Genomic DNA, 27,063 nt, shown 5'->3' with positions numbered 1-27,063 from the left:
TGTTACACATATCACGTTATGTTACAGATCACTGTATGTTACACATATCACGTTATGTTACAGATCACTGTATGTTACAGATCACTGCATGTTACACATATCACGTTATGTTACAGATCACTGTATGTTACACATATCACGTTATGTTACAGATTACTTTATGTTACACATATCACGATATGTTACAGATCACTTTGTGTTACACATATCACGTTATGTTACAGATCACTTTATGTTACACATATCACGTTATGTTACAGATCACTGCATGTTACACATATCACGATATGTTACACAGATCACTTTATGTTACACATATCACGTTATGTTACAGATCACTATATGTTACACATACCACGTTATGTTACACAGATCACTTTATGTTACACATATCACGTTATGTTACACAGATCACTTGATGTTACACATATCACGTTATGTTACACAGATCACTTTATGTTACACATATCACGTTATGTTACACAGATCACTTTATGTTACACATATCACGTTATGTTACAAATCACTGCATGTTACACATATCACGTTATGTTACACAGATCACTTTATGTTACACATATCACGTTATGTTACAGATCACTTTATGTTACACATATCACGTTATGTTACACAGATCACTTTATGTTACAGATACCACGTTATGTTACACATATCACGTTATGTTACACATATCGCTTAATGGTGCAGTTCACTTCATGTTTCACACACTGCTGTTGCCGAGACCAGACATTACGCCATCTCCGTGGGTAGTGGTGGACACAACCGGACAGACGTTGGCAGTGGTGGACACAAACGGACAGACGTGGGCAGTGGTGGACACAAACGGGCATACGTGGGTAGTGGTGGACACAACCGCACAGACGTGGGCAGTGGTGGACACAAACGGACAGACGTGGGTAGTGGTGGACACAAACGGACAGACGTGGGTAGTGGTGGACACAAACGGACAGACGTGGGCAGTGGTGGACACAAACGGACAGACGTGGGTAGTGGTGGACACAACCGGACAGATGTGGGCAGTGGTGGACACAAACGGACAGACGTGGGTAGTGCTGGACACAAACGGACAGACGTGGGGAGTGGTGGATACAACCGCACAGACGTGGGTAGTGGTAGACACAAACGGACAGACGTGGGTAGTGGTGGACACAAACGGACAGACGTGGGTAGTGGTGGACACAACCGGACAGACGTGGGCAGTGGTGGACACAAACGGACAGACGTGGGTAGTGGTGGACACAACCGGACAGACGTGGGCAGTGGTGGACACAAACGGGCATACGTGGGTAGTGGTGGACACAAACGGACAGACGTGGGTAGTGGTGGACACAAACGGACAGACGTGGGCAGTGGTGGACACAAACGGACAGGCGTGGGCAGTGGTGGACACAAACGGACAGACGTGGGTAGTGGTGGACACAAACGGACAGACGCGTGTAGTGGTTGACACAAACGGACAGACGTGTGCAGTTAACTTGAATGAGTGTCACCTCGGCGCGTTCACGACTATAACCATAAATTATCGATTAGGGGTTTGATAATATACACTGCTATGCCAAGCTCTTGACTCAATTAATGTTTACATCTAATAAACCGACTCCACCAAAGGAAGGAATAATTTGTTTGCTCATAATGGACCCGCTCTGCCTTGTGTTCCTGCAGTGTGAGGGGCGGTTGGGTAGCCTAGTGGTTAAAGCTTTAGCTCGTCACGCCGAAGACCCGGGTTCGATTCCCGACATGGGTACAATGTGTGAAGACCATTTCTGGCGTCCCCCGCCGTGATATTGCTGGAATATTGCTAAAAGCGGCGTAAAACCATACTCACTCACTCACTCACTCCTGCAGTGTGAAAAACCGCCTTAATCCGATGCCGATCTGTATTACGAGATTTGCGAGTTTGGGAGAGCTTTCAACAATGGCGACAACAGTGCGTGATATTTGTTTCGTGAAGACTTTTACGTCCAGCATAGTTACTTAGCACCATACAACAAACGGCGGAACATAGGGGACAAGGGGAACAAGGGATACAAGTCAAAATAGGGATTCCCATTGGACATCATCTTTGTCCTGATCTGTCAAACCTGGAAATGTCCTTGGTATTTTGAAAGCTGCACTGTGGCCCTGTATGATGTAACCTTCATAAAACAACTGTTGGACACATCACAGTCCGGCTGAGTTAGTGTGTCATCGTACCCCGAGTACGACCAGGAATGCCAGATAGATCAATCACGCAGGTCACAAGGAGACACATATCCGCCTCACCCTCACCACCCCGGCCCCCACCCCGTCAGTCACTCATAACCATCACAAAGGACGCACCCTCACACCAAACCCTTGCATGAATTCATACACTCACTGCTAATGAGCGACGGACATGGCCACAATGTCTCCACTACGTACCGATATGACGACAAGACTGACACACCTCGCCTGCAAGAAATCCACAATGGTACCGGCAACCAACACGCTATCAACATATCACTTTAACAAAGGCTACATACAGCTCTTTAAGTGCACACTCACATTCAAGAGTTGCATAATTGTACGCCCGAAGACACTCCACTCCACACATTCCGGTAGCGCGGGTTTGTGGTGAAGCCTGCGGTCGGGCGTTGCGGTTAAGACGGCGCTCACACACAGAGGTAATTACGATACGTAATAGTTTTAACGACCGACAAATATATATAGCTATTTTTATAGCAGCATATTATCCGGGTTTACTTTACGGCTAACAAACACGATGGACAAGTTTGTTTCTTGTTGCCATGTATGTGTACAGGAGGATTAGTATAGCTTTAGTCCATGAAGAAAGTGAGGCACCAGCCCCGTTCATACGTACAAGCATAGCAAGCCAAGCATGTCTCAGTAGATACACACAGCCAGCTGAGATCATGGGTATTTGTACATGACATAAGCAGACAGGTAGACAGTAAACGTGTATGACAAACATGGACGTATTCCCTTCAGGTTATCTCGTGGTTGCATAGTCAGCAATATCGTCTTAGGTCAGTGTCTATATATACCTAACTACCGACTGCTACATTCATCAAACTTAATTTGTGACATTGTACGTCAGACAATACCCCTATGGTCCCACTACGAACAACACCTAGATCTATGTCATACGTATTTTAGTTACACATCACGTTGATTTTACACGGACAGCAATTACCTGTACGACGTGTTGACACAGTGGACATTCCAGATATCATGGATCCTTGAAACCACAGCCAGGAATAGTCACCAACTGCAACCCCTCTGTACCTCTGTCAAGTGCTCTCTCGCCCCCCATGTAATACCCTGGCGCTATATCCGGGTCACGTGCTCACACTCACAGGGAATATCTCCAGCCAGTAATACCCCCTACAGGATATAGGATATATTTCCCTCCTGAGTGGAGATATGTTCATATGTCCTTTCACATCCTGTTATCCAAGCGCTCATTATCTTTATGATTTAAGATTCAATTTAATAGCTAACACACAATACTGTTTGTGCATTTGTGTTTTGTATTTCGATACAACTTCAGGATGTTTGTTTTTGACTGCAAGGTTTTTTCTCGTCTTTTCTCAAATAACGATTTTGCACGTACCGACTTACATGTCTCTAAAGTGACATCAATATGTAGAAGTGGCAAGGTGGTGCAGTGCTGACGAAATAGGTGTATCGCTTCGACAGTCAGAACCAATGAACTTTAACACTTATATTGGATACTGGGTTGTTAGACAAATTTGTATGGATAACAACTTCTTTAATACTGTAAAAAGCGACGTTTCGGTATAGATCCTTATACCGCTGTCAAGCAAGACAACGATATAAGGATCTATACCGAAACGTCCCTTTTTACAGTATTAAAGAAGTTGTTATCCATACAAATTTGTCTACCTCGTCATCCGTCAACTTCTAAGTAATGCCTATCAAACAAAAGGATACTGGGTTGTTTAACAACCACCGAACCTGACCACCCTATCCATTTAGTCGCCTCTTCCGGTGGATTGCTAGGACCTCTGTTCTTACCGCGACGATCGTTTTGTGAAATGGTGATGTGGTGAGTTTGTTTAACTTAATGATTGGAGTGAGTGAGTTAGTTTGGTTTAACCACATTCTGAATAGTATATCAGTTAAATAAGTCGTATCAACTTTATTTCTGTAGACATCCCGAAGTAGATTGTTACAACTTAAATGTAACCCGCAAGTACGGATATGTCAAACCCAAGGATACGGGTGTGTGAAACCTAGGATGGCGGATGTGAAACCCACGATGACCGAATGTGAAACCCACGATGACCGAATGTGAAACCTACGACTATGGGTATGATGCCAAGTGTCTTGGTAGATCTGGGGTTCGAACCCACGACCTTTCTGGCACCCTAGGGGACACACCTGTGCGCCTATCCGTTTACTCCTTTCAGATCAAATGTATTCAGTATCAAGTGTCAAAGGTGTTCATTTTGCCCTGGGACCCATATCACAAAGCGATCGCAGCGCCACGACTATCGTAAGTCTGTGTTAAAGTGTGTTTGTTTGTTTGTTTGTTGTTCGATGCAATATTCCAGCTATATGACGGCAGTGTGTAAATAATCGAGTCTGAACTAAACAATCCAGTGATTGACATCATGAGCATCGATCCACGCATTTGGGATACGATGACCTGCATCAACCACGTCAGCGAGCCTGACCACCCTATCCCGTAGTCGCCTCTTACGACAAACATAGTCCCTTTACGGTAAGCATTAGACCTATTCTAACCCAGATTTAGAGTGAGTGAGTGAGTGAGTTTTTCACGAACCTGTGAGCGAGAAACCCATTTGAGACCTAGGTGTGGATCAAATTCCAGGTCTGTGATTATCTCTTCCTTGGTGATGACCTGAGGTCATCTCGTGCAGTTTTTCGTGCTTCACCCACTCCTTTGTTGAAAGGTTGTGTGTTGAAACAAGTTACAGTACCACTGCCTGTTATAAACCATTTATCATACACACAGTTGTTTCAAAACGTATCTAACTCGCTTTCGCTCTTTAGAAACCAGTTGTAAGATACATATATGGCACATGACAGTCATTCTTGTAGAAATCTCTCCGTATCACAGCCGGCGTACAAACCGAGAACGATAAGTATGCGCATGATCATGACGCCGGTGTACTGCCACGGACGTGACTGGGCGCCTGTCTTCACTGAACGAGACAGGCGCACCTACACCTGGATATGGTACATATATTTTTGGTGACCACCGCTTTTAGGTTAAAAGATGATAACTTGCTGCGCAATCCAACAATTGAAGCAGTTTATGCAAATGAACACAGTGCCTGGTTACTTGGGTAATCTGCTTGGGCGGGGTGAAAGCAACGCCCGAGGTTTCACCACCAGGAACTCTGCACCTAAAAGCACAGGAATAAACCGAATTCTCTGGCTTTGTAAATTAGCACTACTCAGTCATCAATGTCCACTACCAGTGATAATTCGAGATCGCTGAGCCAACAATCTACTCACTGCACATCAATATTGACGATGCATCTCTAGTCCCTCGGGCGTTCTGAATAGGCAATGTTCTCCAGGTCATAAAGCTTGGCTGTATGAGCCTACTTAGATGAAGACGTGGTTCAATGTGCGTCAACGTATCAGAACGGGGGAGGGGTGGTTGTGGCTGGGGGTGGGGGTGGAGCTTGGCTGGGGGGGGGGGGGGATGTTTGGGGTCGGGGGTGCTCATTGCACCACCTACTGGTTTGCTCGACAACGTTGCGGCTATTTACATGCAATTTTGGGTTCCATCAAAGTGATAATCGTCTAGCACCTACACGACTTTGGGCTTTCCTTCCAGAGTTTACTTCTAAGCCGTGGGGGTGGTCGGGTAGCCTAGTGGTTAAAGCGTTCTCTCGTCACGCCGAAGATCCGGGTTCGATTCCCGACAGGGGTACAATGTGTGAAGCCTATTTCTGGTGTCCCCCGCCGTGATATTGCTGGAATATTGCTAAAAGCGGCGTAAAACCATACTCACTCACTCACTATAAGCCGTGACATCACTGACATACTGCCCAAAGGGGCGTTCACACAACTCACTGACTTAAAGCATACAGGGAAAGAGCACTACCTTTAATATGACATCTTTAAAAACGTGGGGGAAACCTCGTGTTGGGAACACCGTCAATTGTTCTTAAAACAACAAAATCTAAACCATTATTACCAGAATTTTTCCAAGATCACCAGTGAACCTTAATATGGAACTCAAATAATATATGTCATCTTACTGTAAGTATTGAATGTTGGAATATCCTATATGCACTGATGTAACTAATGTGGTTTTAGTTGAGCAAAAAACTTGTGTGTTGTCTCTAAAGTGTAGGGTTTTGTCGGTGGGAGGTTGTCTGCAGGGTTTTGTCGGTGGGGGTTCGTCTGCAGGGTTTTGTCGGTGGGGGTTTGTCTGCAGGGTTTTGTCGGTGGAGGTTTGTCTGCAGGGTTTTGTCGGTGGGGGTTTGTCTGCAGGTTTTTGTCGGTGGGGGTTTTGTCTGCAGGGTTTTGTCGGTGGGTTTTTTGTCTGCAGCGTTTTGTCGGTTGGGGTTTGTCTGCAGGGTTTTGTCGGTGGGGGTTTGTCTGCAGGGTTTTGTCGGTGGGGGTTTGTCGGTGGGGTTTTTGTCTGCAGGGTTTTGTCGGTGGGGGTTTGTCTGACGAGGGATTTGGCCTATGGGAGACTGACTTACACTAAGTGTCTAGCACGTGACGGTAGTGTACACACGGTCGATGGTACAGGATTGCAGGCACTTAGCTATCAGTAATACGACGGAACGCGCGCGATGTATTATCAACTCTGCTTTATTAGTTAATAGGCATATGATTGTGATTGATGAGCTTAGAAAGTGGGTATGATATATCGCGGAAGATGCCTCCTAAACGTGCACACTTCAGATACAGATCCGAGTGAGTACACTGGTGTCGAGGGGGGGATGGGGGGGAAATTAACGACTAAACATAATAAGCTGCATGCTGTACTTTTGTTTCTGGAAGTCCAGGTGCTGTATTATCGTGTATGAATTTGGCATGCAGAGAGACACGCGCATAGCAGGAATTATGTCCTGATAACGGTTTAATTTGAGACTTAATTAGTAATTATGGACATCGCTGCAAATGTATTTGATAGTTCACATAGATAACCGAGGTATACTTCCTGAATCACATGCTGCTAATCTGACACGTGTCACAGAATAACACAGATATACATGGCGTCCCTACGTACTCGCTGTTTACACAGCTGAAACGTGTCACAGAATAACACAGATATACATGGCGTCCCTACGTACTCGCTGTTTACACAGCTGAAACGTGTCACAGAATAACACAGATATACATGGCGTCCCTACGTACTCGCTGTTTACACAGCTGAAACGTGTCACAGAATAACACAGATATACATGGCGTCCCTACGTACTCCCTGTTTACACAGCTGAAACGTGTCACAGAATAACACAGATATACTTGGCGTCCCTACGCACTTCCCGTATTACACAGCTGACACGTGCCACAGGATGTCACAGATATACATGGCGTCCCTACGAACTTCCCTTATTACACAACTGACACGTGTCACAGGATGTCACAGATATACTTGGCGTCCCTACGAACTTCCCTTATTACACAGCTGACACGTGTCACAGTATGTCACAGATATACTTGGCGTCCCTACGAACTTCCCTTATTACACAGCTGACACGTGTCACAGGATGTCACAGATATACTTGGCGTCCCTACGAACTTCCCGTATTACACAGCTGACACGTGTCACAGAAAAACACAGATATACTTGGCGTCCCTACGAACTTCCCTTATTACACAGCTGAAACGTGTCACAGGATGTCACAGATATACATGGCGTCCCTACGTACTCGCTGTTTACACAGCTGACACGTGTCACAGAAAAACACAGATATACATGGCGTCCCTACGAACTCGCTGTTTACACAGCTGACACGTGTCACAGAAAAAAAAAATATACTTGGCGTCCCTACGAACTTCCCTTATTACACAACTGACACGTGTCACAGGATGTCACAGATATACATGGCGTCCCTACGTACTCGCTGTTTACACAGCTGACACGTGTCACAGAAAAACACAGATATACTTGGCGTCCCTACGAACTTCCCATATTACACAGCTGACACGTGCCACGGGATATCAGATATACTTGGCGTCCCTACGCACTCACTGTTTACACAGCTGACACGTGTCACGGGATATCAGATATACTTGGCCTCCCTACGTTTTCAGGGCTGACACTTGTCGTTACATGATGTCATAGACAAACAATCTTTCTGTTTACACAGCTGGCACGTCATGTCATGGATGCAGTTTGCGGAAATCTCACAATAGAAGTCAGCGTGATTGAAATGATATAATCACGGTCTCGATCCTGTTGTGGTTTCAGGTCGCGTGCAGTGATCTAACCAGATACCCAGAGACTGTATGTTTATAGATAGTGTACATATTGATCTAACCAGATACCCAGAGACTGTTTGTTTATAGATAGTGTACATAGTGATCTAACCAGATACCCAGAGACTGTATGTTTATAGATAGTGTACATAGTGATCTAACCAGATACCCAGAGACTGTATGTTTATAGATAGTGTACATAGTGATCTAACCAGATACCCAGAGACTGTATGTTTATAGATAGTGTACATAGTGATCTAACCAGATACCCAGAGACTGTATGTTTATAGATAGTGTACATAGTGATCTAACCAGATACCCATACACTGTATGTTTATAGATAGTGTACATAGTGATCTAACCAGATACCCAGAGACTGTATGTTTATAGATAGTGTACATAGTGATCTAACCAGATACCCAGAGACTGTATGTTTATAGATAGTGTACATAGTGATCTAACCAGATACCCAGAGACTGTATGTTTATAGATAGTGTACATAGTGATCTAACCAGATACCCAGAGACTGTATGTTTATAGATAGTGTACATAGTGATCTAACCAGATACCCATAGACTGTATGTTTATAGATAGTGTACATAGTGATCTAACCAGATACCCATAGACTGTATGTTTATAGATAGTGTACATAGTGATCTAACCAGATACCCAGAGACTGTATGTTTATAGATAGTGTACATAGTGATCTAACCAGATACCCATAGACTGTATGTTTATAGATAGTGTACATAGTGATCTAACCAGATACCCATAGACTGTATGTTTATAGATAGTGTACATAGTGATCTAACCAGATACCCAGAGACTGTATGTTTATAGATAGTGTGCATAGTGATCTAACCAGATACCCAGAGACTGTATGTTTATAGATAGTGTACATAGTGATCTAACCAGATACCCAGATACTGTATGCCTGTAGAGTGTGCAGCGATCTAACCAGATACCCACAGACCGTATGTCTATAGACAGTACATAGTAATCTAACCAGATACCCAGAGACTGTATGCCTATAGACTGTGTACATAGTGATCTAACCAGATACCCAGAGACTATTGTTGAATGCAGAAGATACGTGCGAGCGTGGTATAATCCTACGCCACTTGCGCACTTTGTCAGCCATATGACGACGGAATTGACTTCACATTGATCCCATGTTGGGAATCGAACTCGGGTCTTCGATGTGACTAACTAACGCTATGACCAATACACTGAGCACATGAGAAACCCAGAAGTCTTGTAAACGAGATGTAAAAAGTTGGGAATATGGATGTGAGGATGTTGTGTGAATTGAAAGTCCATTAATTAGCTTCCTAATAGAACCAGCAAGTGTCTATAGTACACTACTGACCGCCTCCGTGGTCTAGTGGTAGAGCGTCCGCGTGGAGAGCGGAAGGTCCGGGGTTCGATCCCCGGCCGCGGCATACCAAAAGACGTTAAAATATGCTACTTGTTGTTACCCTGTCTGGCGCTCGGCATTAAGGGGCTAAAGCAAGGACTAGTCGGCTCGGAGTCAGTATACTGTGTCTGAATGGGGTATTCATGTTAAACTACGGCATGGTATCTCAGTGAGCTAGCACTATAAATCGGGACTAGTACAATCAGCCACACACACACGTACATGCACGTCGCTATATAAGTGCAATAATCTTGGACGCGACGTTAAACCCCATTTCACCTCACCTCACCTAACCTCACCTCACCTCACCTCACCTACCTACTGTAGTTTAAGTACAGTGAGTGAGTGAGTGAGTGAGTATGGTTTTACGCTGCTTTTAACAATATTCCAGCAATATCACGGCGGGGGACACCAGAAATGGGCTTCACACATTGTACCCAGTTTATGTACAGGATTTTCAATGTTCTAAGATGTATTGAATTGGAATTGGACATAAGTTTGAATGTCAGTGACGACATGTAATATGTAACATGTAATATCACCTTACGGCAGCATGACCTTCAGTAGGCGTTCATAAAGAGAAAGTTAACTTAAGCATGTATAAACATTTACAGGAATGTCCCTAATCAGTCACGAAAACAACCAACGCGGGAGTAACTGAAACATGATAAACACACATCGTGGCTGGTGTAAAATAGGGGACGTCCACTGACCCCTTAATGCACATCATCAAAGGAGTTTCGTGAACATCCGAATCCAATTTGCGCCCCACTTTGTGTAGGAGCTAAGCTTCCGCACCTACCTGCGTGGTCAGACTACAGTCGTGGTGAGGTGCTCGGCCGTGAGACGGATGTAACGGTTCTGTAATGGTTACAGGCAGTTCCTGATGAACATGAAGCGTCCAAATAACAAGCATTAGCTACTCACTGCTTAGCGTGTTAGCACTGTGGTATTAGTCGTCGTCAAAGGGCTATGAAGTAACGGCAAACACTTAGAACCATCAGCCCCAAGAGCGTGTTACACATCCGTCCTGCTCCACAGATAGGTCACTCTGAAGCTCGCAAGTGTTGTTCTATTATATAAAAATGTCAGTTGTGTTGAGGTTCTCCGAGAATATCAAAAAAATCCATTGACACGTAAGTGTCCCGCGAATAGGTTTATATGCTAAACGAATCGTTTAGGACTGGAAATGGCGTGTTGAAAATCAGTTCCACAAAAAGGTTCTGATTCACTCTCCCCCGACCATCTGGCAACACAACCAGTGATATATCATGCTAAGGGTCATCACAGTTGTAGAACAAGACTCAGCGTTCCAGAAGACCGTCATCCCTTAAAGTCCATTAGGACCTGTATAACACATGTCATGCGAACGTGATATCAGTGACATGTGTCTCAGACTCTGGAATGGTCTCCAAAATATCAGCGCCAAAACTAAGGCCGCAGTACAGTCTTCTACTGGAGTATAGGACATGTATTGATGTGCAAGATGTCTGACAAGGAGGGGTCAATGGCACAAGCTACCTGTCCCAGACTCATGGCCCCCTTCCTGACACTCTGTGCCACGACTCCTCTACTACCATCACATCCAACTCGCAGAGCATGGCATCCGGTGTTTAGCGTGGCGATGTACCAAACCTGGTGCCCTTCACATGCCTACAAAACAAGTTCTCCTTATACAATCACGTACGTCTCACGGGAGCTGTGAAACAGGCAGAAGTCCCAAGGAGACTTATAAAGAGCTGGAACCACGTACAGAGGCGGGTGATGTGTACGAGATTTTGATTTAACCCCATGACGAATGACACTTTCAACAGATCTGACCTCAAAGACTTGTTTCCCAACCCACGTTTTAGGGCATTTGTGAGTCTTGTAATCGTTCACGTCACGCATGTCCATACGCCATTATAAGTGGTCACTGCCACACTGAGAGATGTGAAGTGGATCCCTCGATCTCCCGATGACTGCATGGCGGTGTTTATGACCGCCAAACACTCAACATATCCGCGCAACAAACCGAACAATACAGTATCGCTTGGAGAGTATGTCTCTTAATGAATGTATCGCCCTAATCAGAACTAACATCATTTGATATGTCGTAGTTGTTTTCGGTGAACACAGAGCGTTCCCTGGACGAGTGTAGGCGAAAAAGGGTTGTGGGTTGTATTGATTCCGTGTGGGTGGACAATGGCTGCTTGCATGTGTCAGGTTCAGGAAGTGTTGACTAGCTCTGACCACACCAACAACTCCATGCACTCATATAGTATAGTATTGCATGGCGTCAGCCGCCGAGATATTGATGGAATATTGTTACAAGCGTAACACAACGCTCATTCACACTGTAAGGTGTGTGTGCGTGCGTGCGTGCGTGCGTGCGTGTGTGCTTTGTTTTGATACGAGACTAGTCAGTTACCCCCTTCTCTCTCCCTCTCTCTTGATGCTGGTCAGGAGTATTCCAGTATGGCGACGATCAGTAAATTATCCAGTAAAACATAACAACCACAAGTCATCAAAAGGCACCAATTCATCACTAGACTGATCTGTATAGCAAATTTCAACAAGAAGTGTTCAACGGTTTAGGGGTTCAACGGTTTAGGGGTTCTGAACTGGTAACGGAAATCGGACGGCGGATAGATGGACAAACGGACGGCGGATAGATGGACAAACAGACGGGGTTAGATGGTCGAACGGACGAACATGCTGATCGCTATATACACCATTTTTTAAAACGCGGGGATTGAAAAATTGAACATACAGCCAAGTAAAAACAGCAAGATGGCGTCAGGTGTAACACTAAGTTGGTAGTAGTAGTAGTAGTAGTAGTAGTAGTAGTAGTAGTAGTAGTAGTAGTAGTAGTAGTAGTCATGGTGGTGGTGATGGTAGTAGTAAAGTAGTAGTAGTAGTAGCAGCAGTGGTAGTTATTGCTGCTGCTGTGTTAATGGTGAAAGTGGTCACAATTCAGTTTTATGAATTCGCGATAAATATTCTATATTCCTCTCCGTCAATGTCACACCCATCAGCCTCAGCAATCATGGGTTCCGCCATCACAACAAAGCCGGGTACACCCTCTCGTATTGTGAGCTGCGTGCACTCAGCGCAGTAACACCACGCCGGATAGCCACGTTTTAACTCACAAAATCAAATGTATCTCGAATTAATAGCTTGTAACATAATCTAGGAAGTGACGGTTCAAATTACCAGCTTGTCCCCCGGCGACATAATACAATATTCCCTGGGCAGGTTGGATAAAACACTCCAAATGGCCTCGGGCCCCCGTAGAATGTTGAAATTACGAAATGATTTTCATCAGGACTTTATAACATGACACAAGTGAAATCTACTCCGTCAGATAGCTAGCTCATCTCCACATGCAGGCGCAGGTGGAGATAAGCGCTGTGGCCAGAAACTTATTAATAAGACAATAACGTAGGTGGTCTGAAATGTGGAAACGGTGTCATATTTCACGTGAAGCACAAAACGAGATGACAGAAATACTGCTTAACAAAACCCGATAGGACCCGTAAACATCTGGGGTAGAATAAGGTCTTCAGCAACCCATGCTTGCCGTAAAAGGAGACTATGCTTGAAGTAAGAGGCGACTAACGGGATCGGGTGGTCAGGCTCGCTGACTTGATTGATGCATGTCATCATACCCCAATTGCATAGATCGATGCTCATAATATCAGTCACTAGATTGTTTGGTCCAGACTCGATTATTTACAGACCGCCGTCATGTAGTGGGAATATTGTTGAGCTCGGCGTTAAACAACAAACAAACAAACAAACAAAGACACTCGATAGTATCGTGTGAAGCATGTTTTTTGCAACAGGAAGAACTAGTATGATCCATATTTTAACTTATGTCTAGCACTACACTCGATGAGATCCCCACACAGTATATTTTGTTTCGACTATAAAACAGCTGGAAATAACCGATATAAACTGTATATCCTAAGGTCAGCCTGGGATTTCAACAAATATTATTTGAATTGGGGTCGTATCGGAAGTTCTCACATGAATCTCTTGAAATATACTACTCAAAAGAAGTTAAGGATCATCGATTCTTTCATATTACTATTGTTAATCTGCCCTGAAATGAGAGAATACCTGCAGTAATATGAAAGAATCGGGTGATCCTTAACTTCGTTTGAGTAGTATAGGTCAAATTGGACTTTGGGGTAACGTTCTGCCCACACGTCGTCCAGCATCAGGGTATTTTCTGACATGCGGGTATGCTTCAGTTGTACAAGAGTGTATCAACATGTCTACATATTTAAATGGCATATAAATATGTAAAGTCTTATCTCTGGATTCTATCTTGTTTGCCGTTTTACAGGCGGCATGTAAATAATGGAGCCTGGGTCTGGCAAATGAGTGGGTCATATACTAACCTGTCGGGGAAAGCTGCCTCTGACAATCGAATCTCACCATTGAAACAGAATTGTCGCGAGGAATAGGCTGTCTGGGCTCATTGTAAGCCGGCTCCCCTAGGATTTAAACACTTATACATTAATTATAGGAACAACTTGTGTTTTTATCAAAGATTGTAACGCAATATTTGTACAAGATCTATACACAGAAGAACGTGTGTCATAACCTGTTCATCTGCAAGAGGTGGTAAGAGGTGACGTGAAATTGGATTTTACGTCGCGTCCAAGATTATTGCACTTACATGGCGACGTGCATGCACATGTGTGTGCGTGCGTGCGTGCGTGCGTGCGTGTTTGTGTGTGGCTGCTTGTACTAGTCCGTACTTGTACCTAGCCATAGTTTAACATGAATACCCCATTCAGACACAGTATACTGACTCCGTGCCGACAAGTTCTTGTTTACCCCCTTATGCTGAGCGCCAGGCCGGGTAACAACAAGTACCATCTTTTAACGTTCTATGGTATGACGCGGCCGGGGATCGAACCCCGGACCTTCTGCTCTACCACTAGACCACGTAGGCGGTCCTATAAGTGTCTGCATTCGGAAATACTAATAACACACATCGTACGTACCTTGCTATTCCCCGTGCCGAGTGAAGCATGTTTCGATTACAATTGGCATTTATTGCAAGGTCGAATGACGAATATTGTTATAATGGAATGACCTTCACCTTTGGTGTTGCAGCTGTTGTGAGGGTTTGATAATTTGCTGATTGGAAATTCCATGTAATCAGGTCACCAGAAATAGTCTGGAGTTCGCCTGGAGGTTTCCGGCCTAATCATCATGGACTAATTACCCCTCCTCCACCAACACACACAACGTGCTTGCAGTCTTAGCTTTCTATTTATCTGGATACATGTCCTATTGTTGAACTTTGGCACTGTGGCTACAAAGAGCGTGAGAGGATTGTGGAAAGGATGATTAAACTCCGGTCTTATCGCGTTTCCATGACAATCATTAAACAAAACTTATATTACGTGTATATAAGTATGCATGATAACCGATCTCATGACGTCAATCAATTGCCAGTCTCTTTCCATGGAAACAAAAGACTCGATTATCTGCAGAAGCAGTCACGCAGCTGGAATATTGTTGAGTGTGGCAAACCAATAAACCACCACGTTACGCCGCCACTTGGCTTACATGTCCGTTTGTTGTTTTACGCCGCACTCAGCAATGTTCCAGCAATATGACGGCCTCCTGGAAATAAGTGAGTCTGGACCAGACAATCCAGTGATTGATATAATGAGCACCGTTTCACGTTTGGGTACGTTAACACGTCATCAGCCAAGTCACCGAGCCTGACCACCCCATCAGTAGACTCTCAAAAGGGACCAATTCCAACCGGAAATAATGTTAATGAGACCGGAAGTGATGTGAATAAGTTATAGTTATATTCCGGAAATGAAATCAACGCTGACATTAGTAACCTTCTTTAAAAGTCAAACTTCGTTTTAAAAAAGTCTATTGGAACACTTGCGTGTTCTTAAACAGTGTCCAGATAAACGAATTTCCGGCTATCTAAATCCCTTGTCAACTGACCAGAGCTACCCCCTGCCCAACCTTTACAAAGACAAACACAAACTCTATTATAATTTGACCAGCCACCATCTTGTATCAGTATCCGTGAAATAAGCCCTTAGTCACACAACACTGCATACAATTGTCAACATTCTTAAACCCAATAGGAATCAACATATCTGAAACTCGTTTGTATATCTCAAACATGCCATGGTCGAGATTAAAACAAGCAGACCACTTTTATCGCCTTTCCATCCAAAATAGATGGCACTGAAAAATATCAATTTTCCGCATAAATGATTAATACTTCCAACACGTGACTTGGCCAAGTGTAATGTGACCCGCCATTACCGGTGTGTTGAATCAGCTCATGTTTCAGTTGGCCTCGTCCCCAAAGTGGACATCATTAAATTGGCAGCGAAAGTCACGTGAACAGTTGAGAAAAAGACGACTCTTTTCACAGCCCTACATCAATATATAATTCATTGTGTCGAGACATTAAATGGATTCGACACCTTCGTTCGTTAGTCGTCCATAATGGTTTGTTCATTAATGATACATCACACCTGAGAGCGATGTACTTTACAGCGTTACATTGTCACTGGGGAGCTGGCTGATCGTCATTGAGATAATGTGTCTTTGAATTGTTGATGCAAACATTGCACATATCACGATCTGATTGACAGGAGCGCTGTTAATTTCTCTGTATTTGAAACCCGCACCAAACACATTGATGTCTTTCAAGGCCCGCATGTACACGTAATGAATTGATTGAATGGAATGTTGTAGCTGCCAAGTCAAACTTTTTCAACTGAATGTCAGTCGTCATCGCCGTCATCATCATTGTCGTCGTCGTCGTCATCGTCGTCACCATCTTCATAAACATTATCATCATCACCCTCACCACAAACAATTATCACCAAATTCGCCATCATCATCATCATCATCATCATCATCATTACCCATAATATTATCATAAAATCCTAAATCACCGTCATCATTATCACAACTGTCATCATTATCACACGCTTACGTGAACCCTCTATCGGTCTGTTTGTTGGTGCACAACATTTGTGGTCTTCTAGCTATGAACTGGAGTTACATATACACTTACAAGGCCCCGCCCACCGACCAGCAGTTGTGCAGTTCTGTCAGTCTCCCACGGTCAAGGGGTCAGTCAAAAAGTTTACCTTATATCTAGGTCATCTTTTTACTAATCATTGTGTGCTTTATATCTACATACCATCTGTTCCTGCTGGTGTTAGTCGCAAAGATGACACATGACTTACGTTTATATCATGTAATTATTGTAAATCGTCATATTGATATCTTTGATTTGTCGTCAGCTGGGGGTAACCTACCGCTGACTGGCGCAGACGGTAGATGGTAGATGGTAGATGGTAGATGGTAGATGGTAGACGTGTATTCGCTTAAAGAGGCCCAATAGCCTACATTATTAATCGACTATCCATCATACGCCGAAATCGGCCTTCAACATATAGAAGAACCGAAGGGCCAATACGGTATTTGAGAGGGTCAATACGGGTTTAGAGGGCCAAAACGGTATTTGAGTGGGCAAATACGGTATTTGAGCGGGCCAATAGACTTTGCCGGGCCAATGCGGTATTTGAGCGATCCAATACGGTATTTGAGCGGGCCAATACGGTATTAGCCAGGCCAATACAGGATTTGGGCGATCCAGTACGGTATTTAAGCGGGCCAATACGGTATTTGAGCGGGCCAATACGGCTTTTACGCATTATAACATTCATTGCATTCAAATCACAACAAGGCGATAGGGTGCCGCCCCACACTTCGTCGTAAGGTAGACCGTGGATCCTGTCTTCCTATAACTGTGACATGTTTACTCCTTGACTCGTACTACATGGAAACATCTAGTCGAGGTAGTCAATTAATGAACGTGTCATTAAGCGGGTGTTTTCCTATTGGCCTTGTTATAGGTCCTCGCACAGCAATATTGACCTGAGGCACATCAATGATGCCCAGGGCCAATAAGACAGACCTTGGACAACAAGGCTAATATAATAACACTCACTAAGTAACACAATAGCACACTGGCTGGTAATATAAACTTAACCTCAGGTTACGACATGCTGAACAACAGGAACATTGTCCACAGAATATTTCCAGTACAATCACAATTAAATATATTTACCATTTACTGTTTGCATATATGGGATGAATAATGAATGGATGATGTAGCTTGTCAGGATGACTGATGGTGAGTGCCTGGTTATGTATCCCCCACTATTTGCATGGCAGTATACAGCATTGTGTGACCCTCAGAGAGACCCTGGTCCCGACTGCCCAGAGCGTCACCCTTCACTAACATTGATTGAGCATGAAGTCTAAAAGGAAGCAGTGACACTGTTTCCCCCCCCCCCTCCCACCCACCCACCCCCCCCCCCACACACACACACACACACACACACACACACACACACACACACACACACACACCCATTCCTGGCACCATCCACGTGTACACGTGTTCTATCCCAGGGACGAATTGGTTATTGACGCAGTCAAGTAGATTTATCGACGACTACAGGGCTTACGATGGCCTCGTGTGATTGTCCCACTTCAATGCCTCTCGCTCGTGTAAGTGTCACTACAAATACTGCCTCGACAAGAACTAATGACTGATGGACACTTTGCTTCATCTTTAAGCGACAAAAAGTCACATTAACTAAAGATCAAGCTATAGTTCATTTGGCAGGCGAGTACTGGCATTAAAATAACCTGACAGCTACGATTATTTCAAGACATTCAATCATCTGTAATGTCTTGTAAAGACGTTGATATTGTCGCCGTCTTCGTCAATGGCTTGTCGAGATGTTAACACTGTCGTCGTCTACGTAGATGTTTTGTGGAGATGTTAACATTGTCGTTGCCTGCGTGGATGTTTTGTCGAGATGTTAAATTCGTCGTCTAGGTGGACGTCTTGAAGAGGTGGTAACATTGTCGTCGTTGAGGTGGATGTCTTCTAAAGATGTTAACACTGTCGTTGTCTACGTGGTTGTCATGTAAAGATGTTATCATTGTCGTCGTCTACGTGGTCGTCTTGTAAAGATGTTATCATTGTCGTCGTCTACGTGGTTGTCTTGTAAAGATGTTATCATTGTCGTCGTCTACGTGGTTGTCATGTAAAGATGTTATCATTGTCGTCGTCTACGTGGTTGTCATGTAAAGATGTTATCATTGTCGTCGTCTACGTGGTTGTCTTCTAAAGATGTTAACACTGTCGTTGTCTACGTGGATGTCATGTAAAGATGTTATCATTGTCGTCGTCTACGTGGTCGTCTTGTAAAGATGTTATCATTGTCGTCGTCTACGTGGTCGTCTTGTAAAGATGTTATCATTGTCGTCGTCTACGTGGTTGTCTTGTAAAGATGTTATCATTGTCGTCGTTTAGGTGGTTGTCTTGTAAAGATGTTATCATTGTCGTCGTCTACGTGGTTGTCATGTAAAGATGTTATCATTGTCGTCGTCGTCGTCTACGTGGTTGTCTTGTAAAGATGTTATCATTGTCGTCGTCTACGTGGTTGTCTTGTAAAGATGTTATCAATGTCGTCGTCTACGTGGTTGTCTTGTAAAGATGTTGTTATTGTCGTTACCAAACCCCCATGTAATTGGAGGCTCAGGCGCACAGCGACGCTTTCAACGACTGGGTCACCCGTGCCGCCCCCCACCCCCGGAAATATCAGAAAAACCTCTTTTGGAAGTGATGACGTCGGTCTTCTATCATCTGTTGCTGTGGCTAATGTGGAGTTAATCGCATGTGTAATTATCATTCTGGAACTGTACTCAGACAATCAGTATAAAATATGCACTACGCTACATTAACTACACAACATAACACTTTCATCAACCCAATAAAACAAATCAATGAAGTGCCATTTGTAGTCGCAATGTAATTCACGAATATTCTATCAACCACCGTTAGCTGACGGTGCGGCTGTGTCACGTGACCATAGTATTCACATGTTTTCGAGATGTCGGGACAACCTGTCCTGTCCACTACAAGTCGTCCACCACATCCACAATCCTCAGATACATCCCTCTCACCCCACCGCCGTCTACAACAGCACATAAACCACCCCACCAAGCATAAAGGGACAGCGCCTGTGCGTACCACATCTAAAACTACCAGTACGTCAACGACATACGTGTTAAAGAATTATCAACTGTGACAGGAATAACATTGATCGTACAAGAAAGGTCTTCAAGGCCGCCTGTTGGGCTACGGTAAACACAAGGAAGCCTGACAATCTGCTAACCGTCTTGTACTTAGGCTGATCCGACCAGCGTCCTCGTCTATCCTGCATTCATCCCAGGTGGGAGACCCCTTGACATCCGAGATCAAGGGAATGTTTATGCATGACAATGTTCACCGACAGGAAACGAATGAACAGTTTAACGCGAGGTTTGTTGAAAAACTTGCACTGCTTTATCGGAACTAGTCTGTCGTACAGACCCTAAAACAAATATATCCAATACAGCCATGCAAGTCTATAATGTTTGGCACGTCTAGATTACAGCAGTATCAGGGAGAAAGTCTCTGGGCTCCTTTTTATTATATTTTAAAACTATAATTTAACAACTGTTTTTTTTTCTCTAAAATATGTTCATTTCATAGACTAGATGTTAGTCTATATCGGAACATGGAACAGGCAAACGACTGAAGAGGATGAATGAATGAGTATGGTTTTACGCCGCTGTTAACAATATTCAAACAATATCACGGCGGGGGACACCAGAAATGGGCTTCCCACATTGTACCCATGTGGGGAATGGAACCCGGGTCTTCGGCATGATGAGCGAACGCTTTAACTACTAGGCTACCCCGCCGACCCGAAAACGACTGAAGAGGGTGATCCGGACGCAACAGTGCTCATGTTAACTGCATGTACACATCATAGCCATTGTGGCCACCAGATCCTCATTTGTTTTATGAGTGAGTGAGTTTAACGCCGCGTTAAATAATATATCAGTTATGTTTGCTTACACGAGACGAGGTACTGACGGAGGTCTAAGGCGTTGACCACTCTGGTGGAACATCGAGCTCCGATGTGGTGCTGACAAACCAAAGATCACAATCAGGAAATATCTGGGCCTCGAACCGTCGATCAGCGGATCCTAGCTTCCCTAAGAGACGCAACTCTCCCAGTGAATTCCGTCGCGTCGACGCCCGCTTGCCGCTTCGACGAAAGCACGTGCATATGTGATGTGTTGACACAGGCAGCAAGGTGGGATGGTGGCTTATTCAATTATGTGAACATGCCGATCTTTTTTGCCTTTGCGTCATGTAAACGAAATGTCAAGAAACACCACTGGAGCACGGGGTACACTGCGATAAAGTTGAAAGCTATATCGTCTTGTTCTCTGTGAACTACAGACTGCCAAGATGCCACGGAGAATATATCCGGAAAAAGCAAAGCCAGGCACTTCCCCCCGTGTCTACCCGATGACGACATTTGAAGCAAAACCTATGCCAAAACATGTCTGAAGCATTGATGGAACAATTTGACATCAATTTGTTTGTCTTACAATGTTTAAGCAATAACACTGTCTCGCCAACGTTGAATGGCACAAGGCAGTTAGAAAGAATCAACACCGCGAGTTCCCTATCGTGTAATACCCGACCTACCAGTGCAGATCCAGGGTAGAATAGGTCTTCAGCAACCCATGCTTGCCGTAACAGGTGACTATGCTTGTCGTAAGAGGCGACTAACGGCATCGGTTGGTCAGACTCGCTGACATGTCATTGCATCCAAATTGCCTGGATCGATGCTCAAGATATCAAACACTGGATTGTCTGGTCCATTTTTTTATTATAAAATGTCCCCATTCTCCATCTAAAAGCGGTTGAAAACGGTGTTCTCAAAATCACTTCCCCAGTAAAGATCCGGGGTAGAATAGGTCTTCAGCAACCCATGTTTGCCGTAAAAGGCGACTGTGCTTGTTTGAGGCGACTAACGGGATCGGGTGTCTGTTCTAGACTTGATTATTTACAATATAGCCGTCATATAGCCGGAATATTCCTGAGTGCGGCGTTTAACAAGAAACCCACCAACTAATACCCGACATATCCATGGGGCATTGGCACTGGGCGCAAGAACAGCCGCATCTTCTGATGTAACACTCCATCTTTCGTCAACAGGATGAAATAGATGAAGCACCCAAGGTTCCCGTCCTGATGAAGAACAAGGCTGAGTAACGTAAACTAATTATTTCTTTTTACAAGGATATAACAGTTAACAGTCTCCCCACTCAGCCTCTGAATCCGCATTGATCTTGTTCACAAGCATCAATGTAGTTATTTCATATATCACTTTGATGTGTGATGGAGACCGAGCTGATGAGACAGATCGTGTTACTGCTTCATTCAAGTAGCAGTTGTTCCTTTAGACATGTGATCGTCATCCTGGAGTGAGAAGGATGGAGCTAATCCACCAGACATGCAAGTCGATCAACAGTGGCTGACGTTATTCAAGAAGGTTAATGATAAAGTTGCACATGGTGTTATTTGAGCCAGGGATGGCATTTGAGTACAATTGACACTTTAAAACTGGAGTTACAATTTGGTACAGGGAATGTGTTCTCATACAATTATAACATGGAATCGAACTCGGAATCGCGAGTTCGCTAACCACTGAGCTAACCAACCTCACCCCAAGAGACCAGTAAATATGTTCATATCAGCCCCTTGTGATTGGCAGGGCAGTAAAAGCTGAAACTACTGACTTACAAACCACACCACACAAACTGTCCATCGTTAACTGGTTTAATGTTCCCGCCCAGAGTGCTCGGAAGATCCAGTTTCTGATCAAATCTGCCATCGATACCCATGATAAGACGAGCACATCGATATACAGCACAGCAAGCGTTTGTTAAGTACAGCCAGATTTGATTGCCCCCTTGTCTGTCTCCCATCACCGAGGAATCTTGGGGGGTTCTGGTACAATTATATCACCGCCACCGGGGACGTAGTGTGTCCTTGGTGTCGTCGCAGACGTAGAGGACACACGACCCATCTATTCCTGGCAATCTCTACCGTTCCCAGAGGGCTGTGGTCAACCTCTACTACAAAGTCTACAGAAAGACTTCAGAATGGTTTTGCAATTATATATTTCAGGGCTTGTTAAATATAATGATGTACCGTACTAGAGTGCGCTTACATTCGGAAATATTTGGAAATATAGTCTGTGATAGGCGTTTAGAAGTTGGAAGAGTATAAAGACTTGAAACTTCACGAAAGAGCAAGATGTTGTCCTGAAGCGACCTTACAAACAATCACGATGTTGTTATCTATATAAAGCATATATTTCTATAAGACATTGTTATATACTTGTTACAACTGCTGCTCAATAAACCGTGTTTGTGTTTATATTCAAGTTGGTATTTCCGCTATCCTAAGTGTGCAGTGAGGCCGTCTTATTGTTGATAGCTGTAGACATAGATGCGAAGTTATTTAATGCGAGCAAAGACCACTCGCATTTTTCCCATTTAATTCACGCTAGCGTTAATTTCAAGATTTACAGTAATAGAATGTTTGAATGTGATCACTGTGCGCTTCCGTACAATTGATTTTGTTAGGCTGCCTGGCGCTGGGTATTAAAGGAATAAAACAAAGACTGGTCGGCTCGAAGTCAGTATACCGTGTCTGGGTGGGGTATGCTAAACTGCAGCATGGTATCTCAGCTGGATAGCACGATAGAACCGTCTGGACAAAATAACGTATACATCCATGTTTGATGGTGGCTGAATATGTAACAAACAAGAAAGGGTTATTCGATAGTGATGTATTTGATGCGGGAATCATAATTGTTTCTGCGACTTTTTTCAGCCCAGTAATGTTTCGACAGCGTGTGTTGTTGCCTCGGCTTGTGTACATCCACATGACACAATGCTAGCTCCATCAGCTCTCCGTGCGTGGGTGAAAGGTTGTAGATTTACACTATTGTGGTTGTGTATTTGAAATGTTAAAGTTGAAATTTCCATTACCTAATCAGAGCATGGTTTCAGCCTCGTGCTTTGTGCATGTTGTTTTCAAATTCTGCTCATAAATGTTCAAGGTAAGGGAACAATGTTGGCGCCGAGTTTGGAAGTCTCTCCTTGAGAACGCTAATTGCATGTTTTAACATCCTCGTCCCTACAAGCCTGCTGCCGCCTCTGTACTCAGTAAACATATGTATACAGGTCGAACCCTATACATAGTCGGAGACTTCGGAGCGACCCTGCAGTTGGAATAATACCTCGGGGCTCTAAACGGTCTTCTTGATCGGTGCTGATTCGTTCAACATTTGTACCCTTGTGTACATGTATCATTGATACAACATATGTACCCTAGTGTACATGTATCATTGATACAACATATGTACACAAGGGTACATGTATCATTGATACAACATATGTACCCTTGTGTATGTGTATCACTGATACAACATATATACCCTTGTGTACATGTATCATTGATACAACATATATACCCTTGTGTACATGTATCATTGATACAACATATGTACCCTAGTGTACATGTATCATTGATACAACATATATACCCTTGTGTACATGTATCATTGATACAACATATAGACCCTTGTGTATATGTATCATTGATACAACATATGTACCCTTGTGTATATGTATCATTGATAAAACATATGTACACAAGGGTACATGTATCATTGATACAACATATGTACCCTTGTGTATATGTATCATTGATACAACATATATACCCTTTTGTACATGTATCATTGATACAACATATATACCCTTGTGTACATGTATCATTGATACAACATATGTACCCTTGTGTACATGTATCATTGATACAACATATATACCTTGTGTACATGTATCATTGATACAACATATGTACCCTTGTATACATGTATCATTGATACAACATATGTACCCTTGTGTACATGTATCATTGATACAACATTTGTACCCTTGTGTACATGTATCATTGATACAACATATGTACCCTTGTGTACATGTATTATTGATACAACATACATTGATTCATTTACTTATCTACTTTAAGTCGTCCTGTCAACCTGATTTTCTTAATGTTCAGAATTCACCATATACCTAATGTATACAAACACGCGATTCTTTCATATTACTATATTTTACTATAGTCATGTGACATTATCGGGTATTCCTTAACTTCTTTGAGTAATATAGGTTACAGTCATTACAAATGTTTTGATAAATAACGTAGTAAGCACGTGGACAAATACAAACTAAACTGTTCAATAATAAGAAGTAAACTATTTAATGATAAAAAGGACGCGACACAGTAACAGTTGGCTTTGGACATTGTACCCATGTAGGGAGTCAACCCATGTAGCGAGTCAACCCGGCTCCTGGTGTGACTGATAAACACTTTCACCATTACACTACCCCACCGCCCCCTTACATGGCAGGGGGCACGGGGGGACCAGTCGTCTAAAGCGCCGCGATTCGCTGTGCAGAGTTGCGTCCCTTGGACACGCCAGAAACCCGTGGGTTCGAATCCCAGTTCGCACCGATTATGTTTCTAGGTTTGTCAGCACCATACCCGTGCTCGTGGGTTTCACCGAAGTGGTAAACGTCTAAGACCTGCATCACTTCGGGCTTTCCTCCCACGTTAAGCTGACACGCCGCGATATAACTGGAATACTGCTAAAAGCGGCGTTAAAAACCCAACTCACTCACTCACTCACTCACCCTTACATGACACAGATCACTCACCGAATCATCGCTGTAGTCACGACTTCCGATATCCAGGTGGAAATAGCCCAGGTATCTGAAAAACGTACATCAGTTCAATAATTACATATTGATATAGGTTTGAAGGGCGTGCACAGTTTAACCTATTTTAATTTACTTTTACACAACAGCTGCAGCATATTGCGTCTATCTAATATCCATACGGTTCACCAGCCTACCCGCACAGTATTGACAATCAGTCCCGTCTGTGTCTATCACTCTACTGTCCCATTTCAAATCATAATACTATCTTATTAATTGACTGTATTGGCGAACATCCGGATAACATACGATAAACATGCATGAAGTGTGTATGTCAGGTGGAAGTGCTGCCACAGTGAGAATAGCAGTACACATCGTGACATTTACAGACTTAACCTACATCTACATACTGCATGGATTGTTAACAGGTGGAGATGCGGTCGATTTGGGAATCTAAAACAAATTCTGACATTTTCTTGTCACAAATTAAAGAACATGATCAATAATCAGACCCTTGTACGTGTCTGACAAGACAGCACAGACACACTGTCAAATCATGTTTCAAAGACACATTTTCAATTCCGGTTCCAAAAAAACTCTGTCCATTCAAATTTCAACTATTTGGTGCTCGTGTTAACTACAGACAAGCTTAGATTCACGGTGGAGTTGTAGCGCGTATCGGCGGTCCTGCTTTGTAATGCCTACCTAAATCTCATCCGTTAAGTTGATCCGCTCTTGGGAAATATCAGAAAACATTCTCTCCATATCCCAGATTAGGTTCACGACATGGCGCTTGAGAACAATGATGTTCTTTGAGAGGATTCCTGGCATCACTAGCGCCAACGCAGACTACACACCTGGGTCCGATGACTCAGGTAGCGATGGTATTCTTTCAGGCGATGACGTCATGGCTGTTCTTGGTGCCATGGATTATTCAACACTAGTGTGTATACACGCTCTGCCTGACTACATATCGAGACGGGCATTTTATGTCAGCTGAGTATAATAGCAATGACCTGTAATCAGACAGGTGTTTGGACAGCGAGGTCTTTGTGTGGAGTTGTATGTTATCGGTATGAACCTTGTTGTGTGTTGTGCCTGGGGCAATATTGTATGTAACATGGCACGTTATTTGGACAATGGGGCATAACGCATGACACGATAGTAACGGTTATCCGATTATATCTACATACCTACAGGCATTGCATGTGTTAGGTTGAGACTAATAATCTTTTCCAACAATACTGTTAGGTCACACTAGAACCCTACAGAAAAGTAATATTACGTAAAACAAGATGTTGTCATGGAAATGAGTGAACGAGTTTCGTTCAGCGACGCTTTGAACAGTATTTCAGCTCTATCACGGCATGTCAGCTTGATCAAGGAGCGCGTTTTGGTGGCATCATGACGAACTGGGATTCAAACCTACTATGATAGGTGTCTTGCATGCACAAGGGACGCAACTCTATTAGTTTATTTGGGTAATG

At 43.6% G+C, this 27,063-nt stretch overlaps 2 protein-coding genes across 8 annotated transcripts in view; one reads left to right on the top strand and one right to left on the bottom strand.

The window, feature by feature from the left end:
- LOC139453960 (neuropeptide S receptor-like) overlaps nt 1-27,063 on the bottom strand; it is a 70,301-nt gene that overhangs the window by 6,453 nt on the left and 36,785 nt on the right. For 3 of the 7 annotated variants that reach the window (XM_071235410.1, XM_071235408.1, XM_071235409.1), the window contains one exon: nt 25,577-25,631. The gene's annotated coding sequence lies outside the window, so the exon portion shown is untranslated. Of the gene's footprint in view, nt 1-3,193; nt 3,340-10,661; nt 10,898-11,546; nt 11,728-25,576; nt 25,632-26,281; nt 26,373-27,063 lie in introns of those variants that run through there. The other 4 variants (XM_071235411.1, XM_071235415.1, XM_071235414.1 and 1 more) reach the window with 4 other exon arrangements.
- LOC139444503 (mucin-22-like) lies at nt 717-22,049 on the top strand. Its single transcript, XM_071225451.1, has 2 exons — nt 717-1,427; nt 21,993-22,049. The coding sequence occupies exons 1-2, from the start codon at nt 717-719 to the stop codon at nt 22,047-22,049; spliced, it is 768 nt and encodes a 255-aa protein (XP_071081552.1).

The sequence above is a fragment of the Haliotis cracherodii genome, unplaced genomic scaffold (genome assembly GCF_022045235.1).
Source record: "Haliotis cracherodii isolate W230 unplaced genomic scaffold, xgHalCrac1.p SCAF_10, whole genome shotgun sequence".
Lineage (NCBI taxonomy): Eukaryota > Metazoa > Mollusca > Gastropoda > Lepetellida > Haliotidae > Haliotis > Haliotis cracherodii.
The sequence above is the reverse complement of the archived record's forward strand: the minus strand, read 5'-3'. Positions and strand labels throughout refer to the sequence as shown.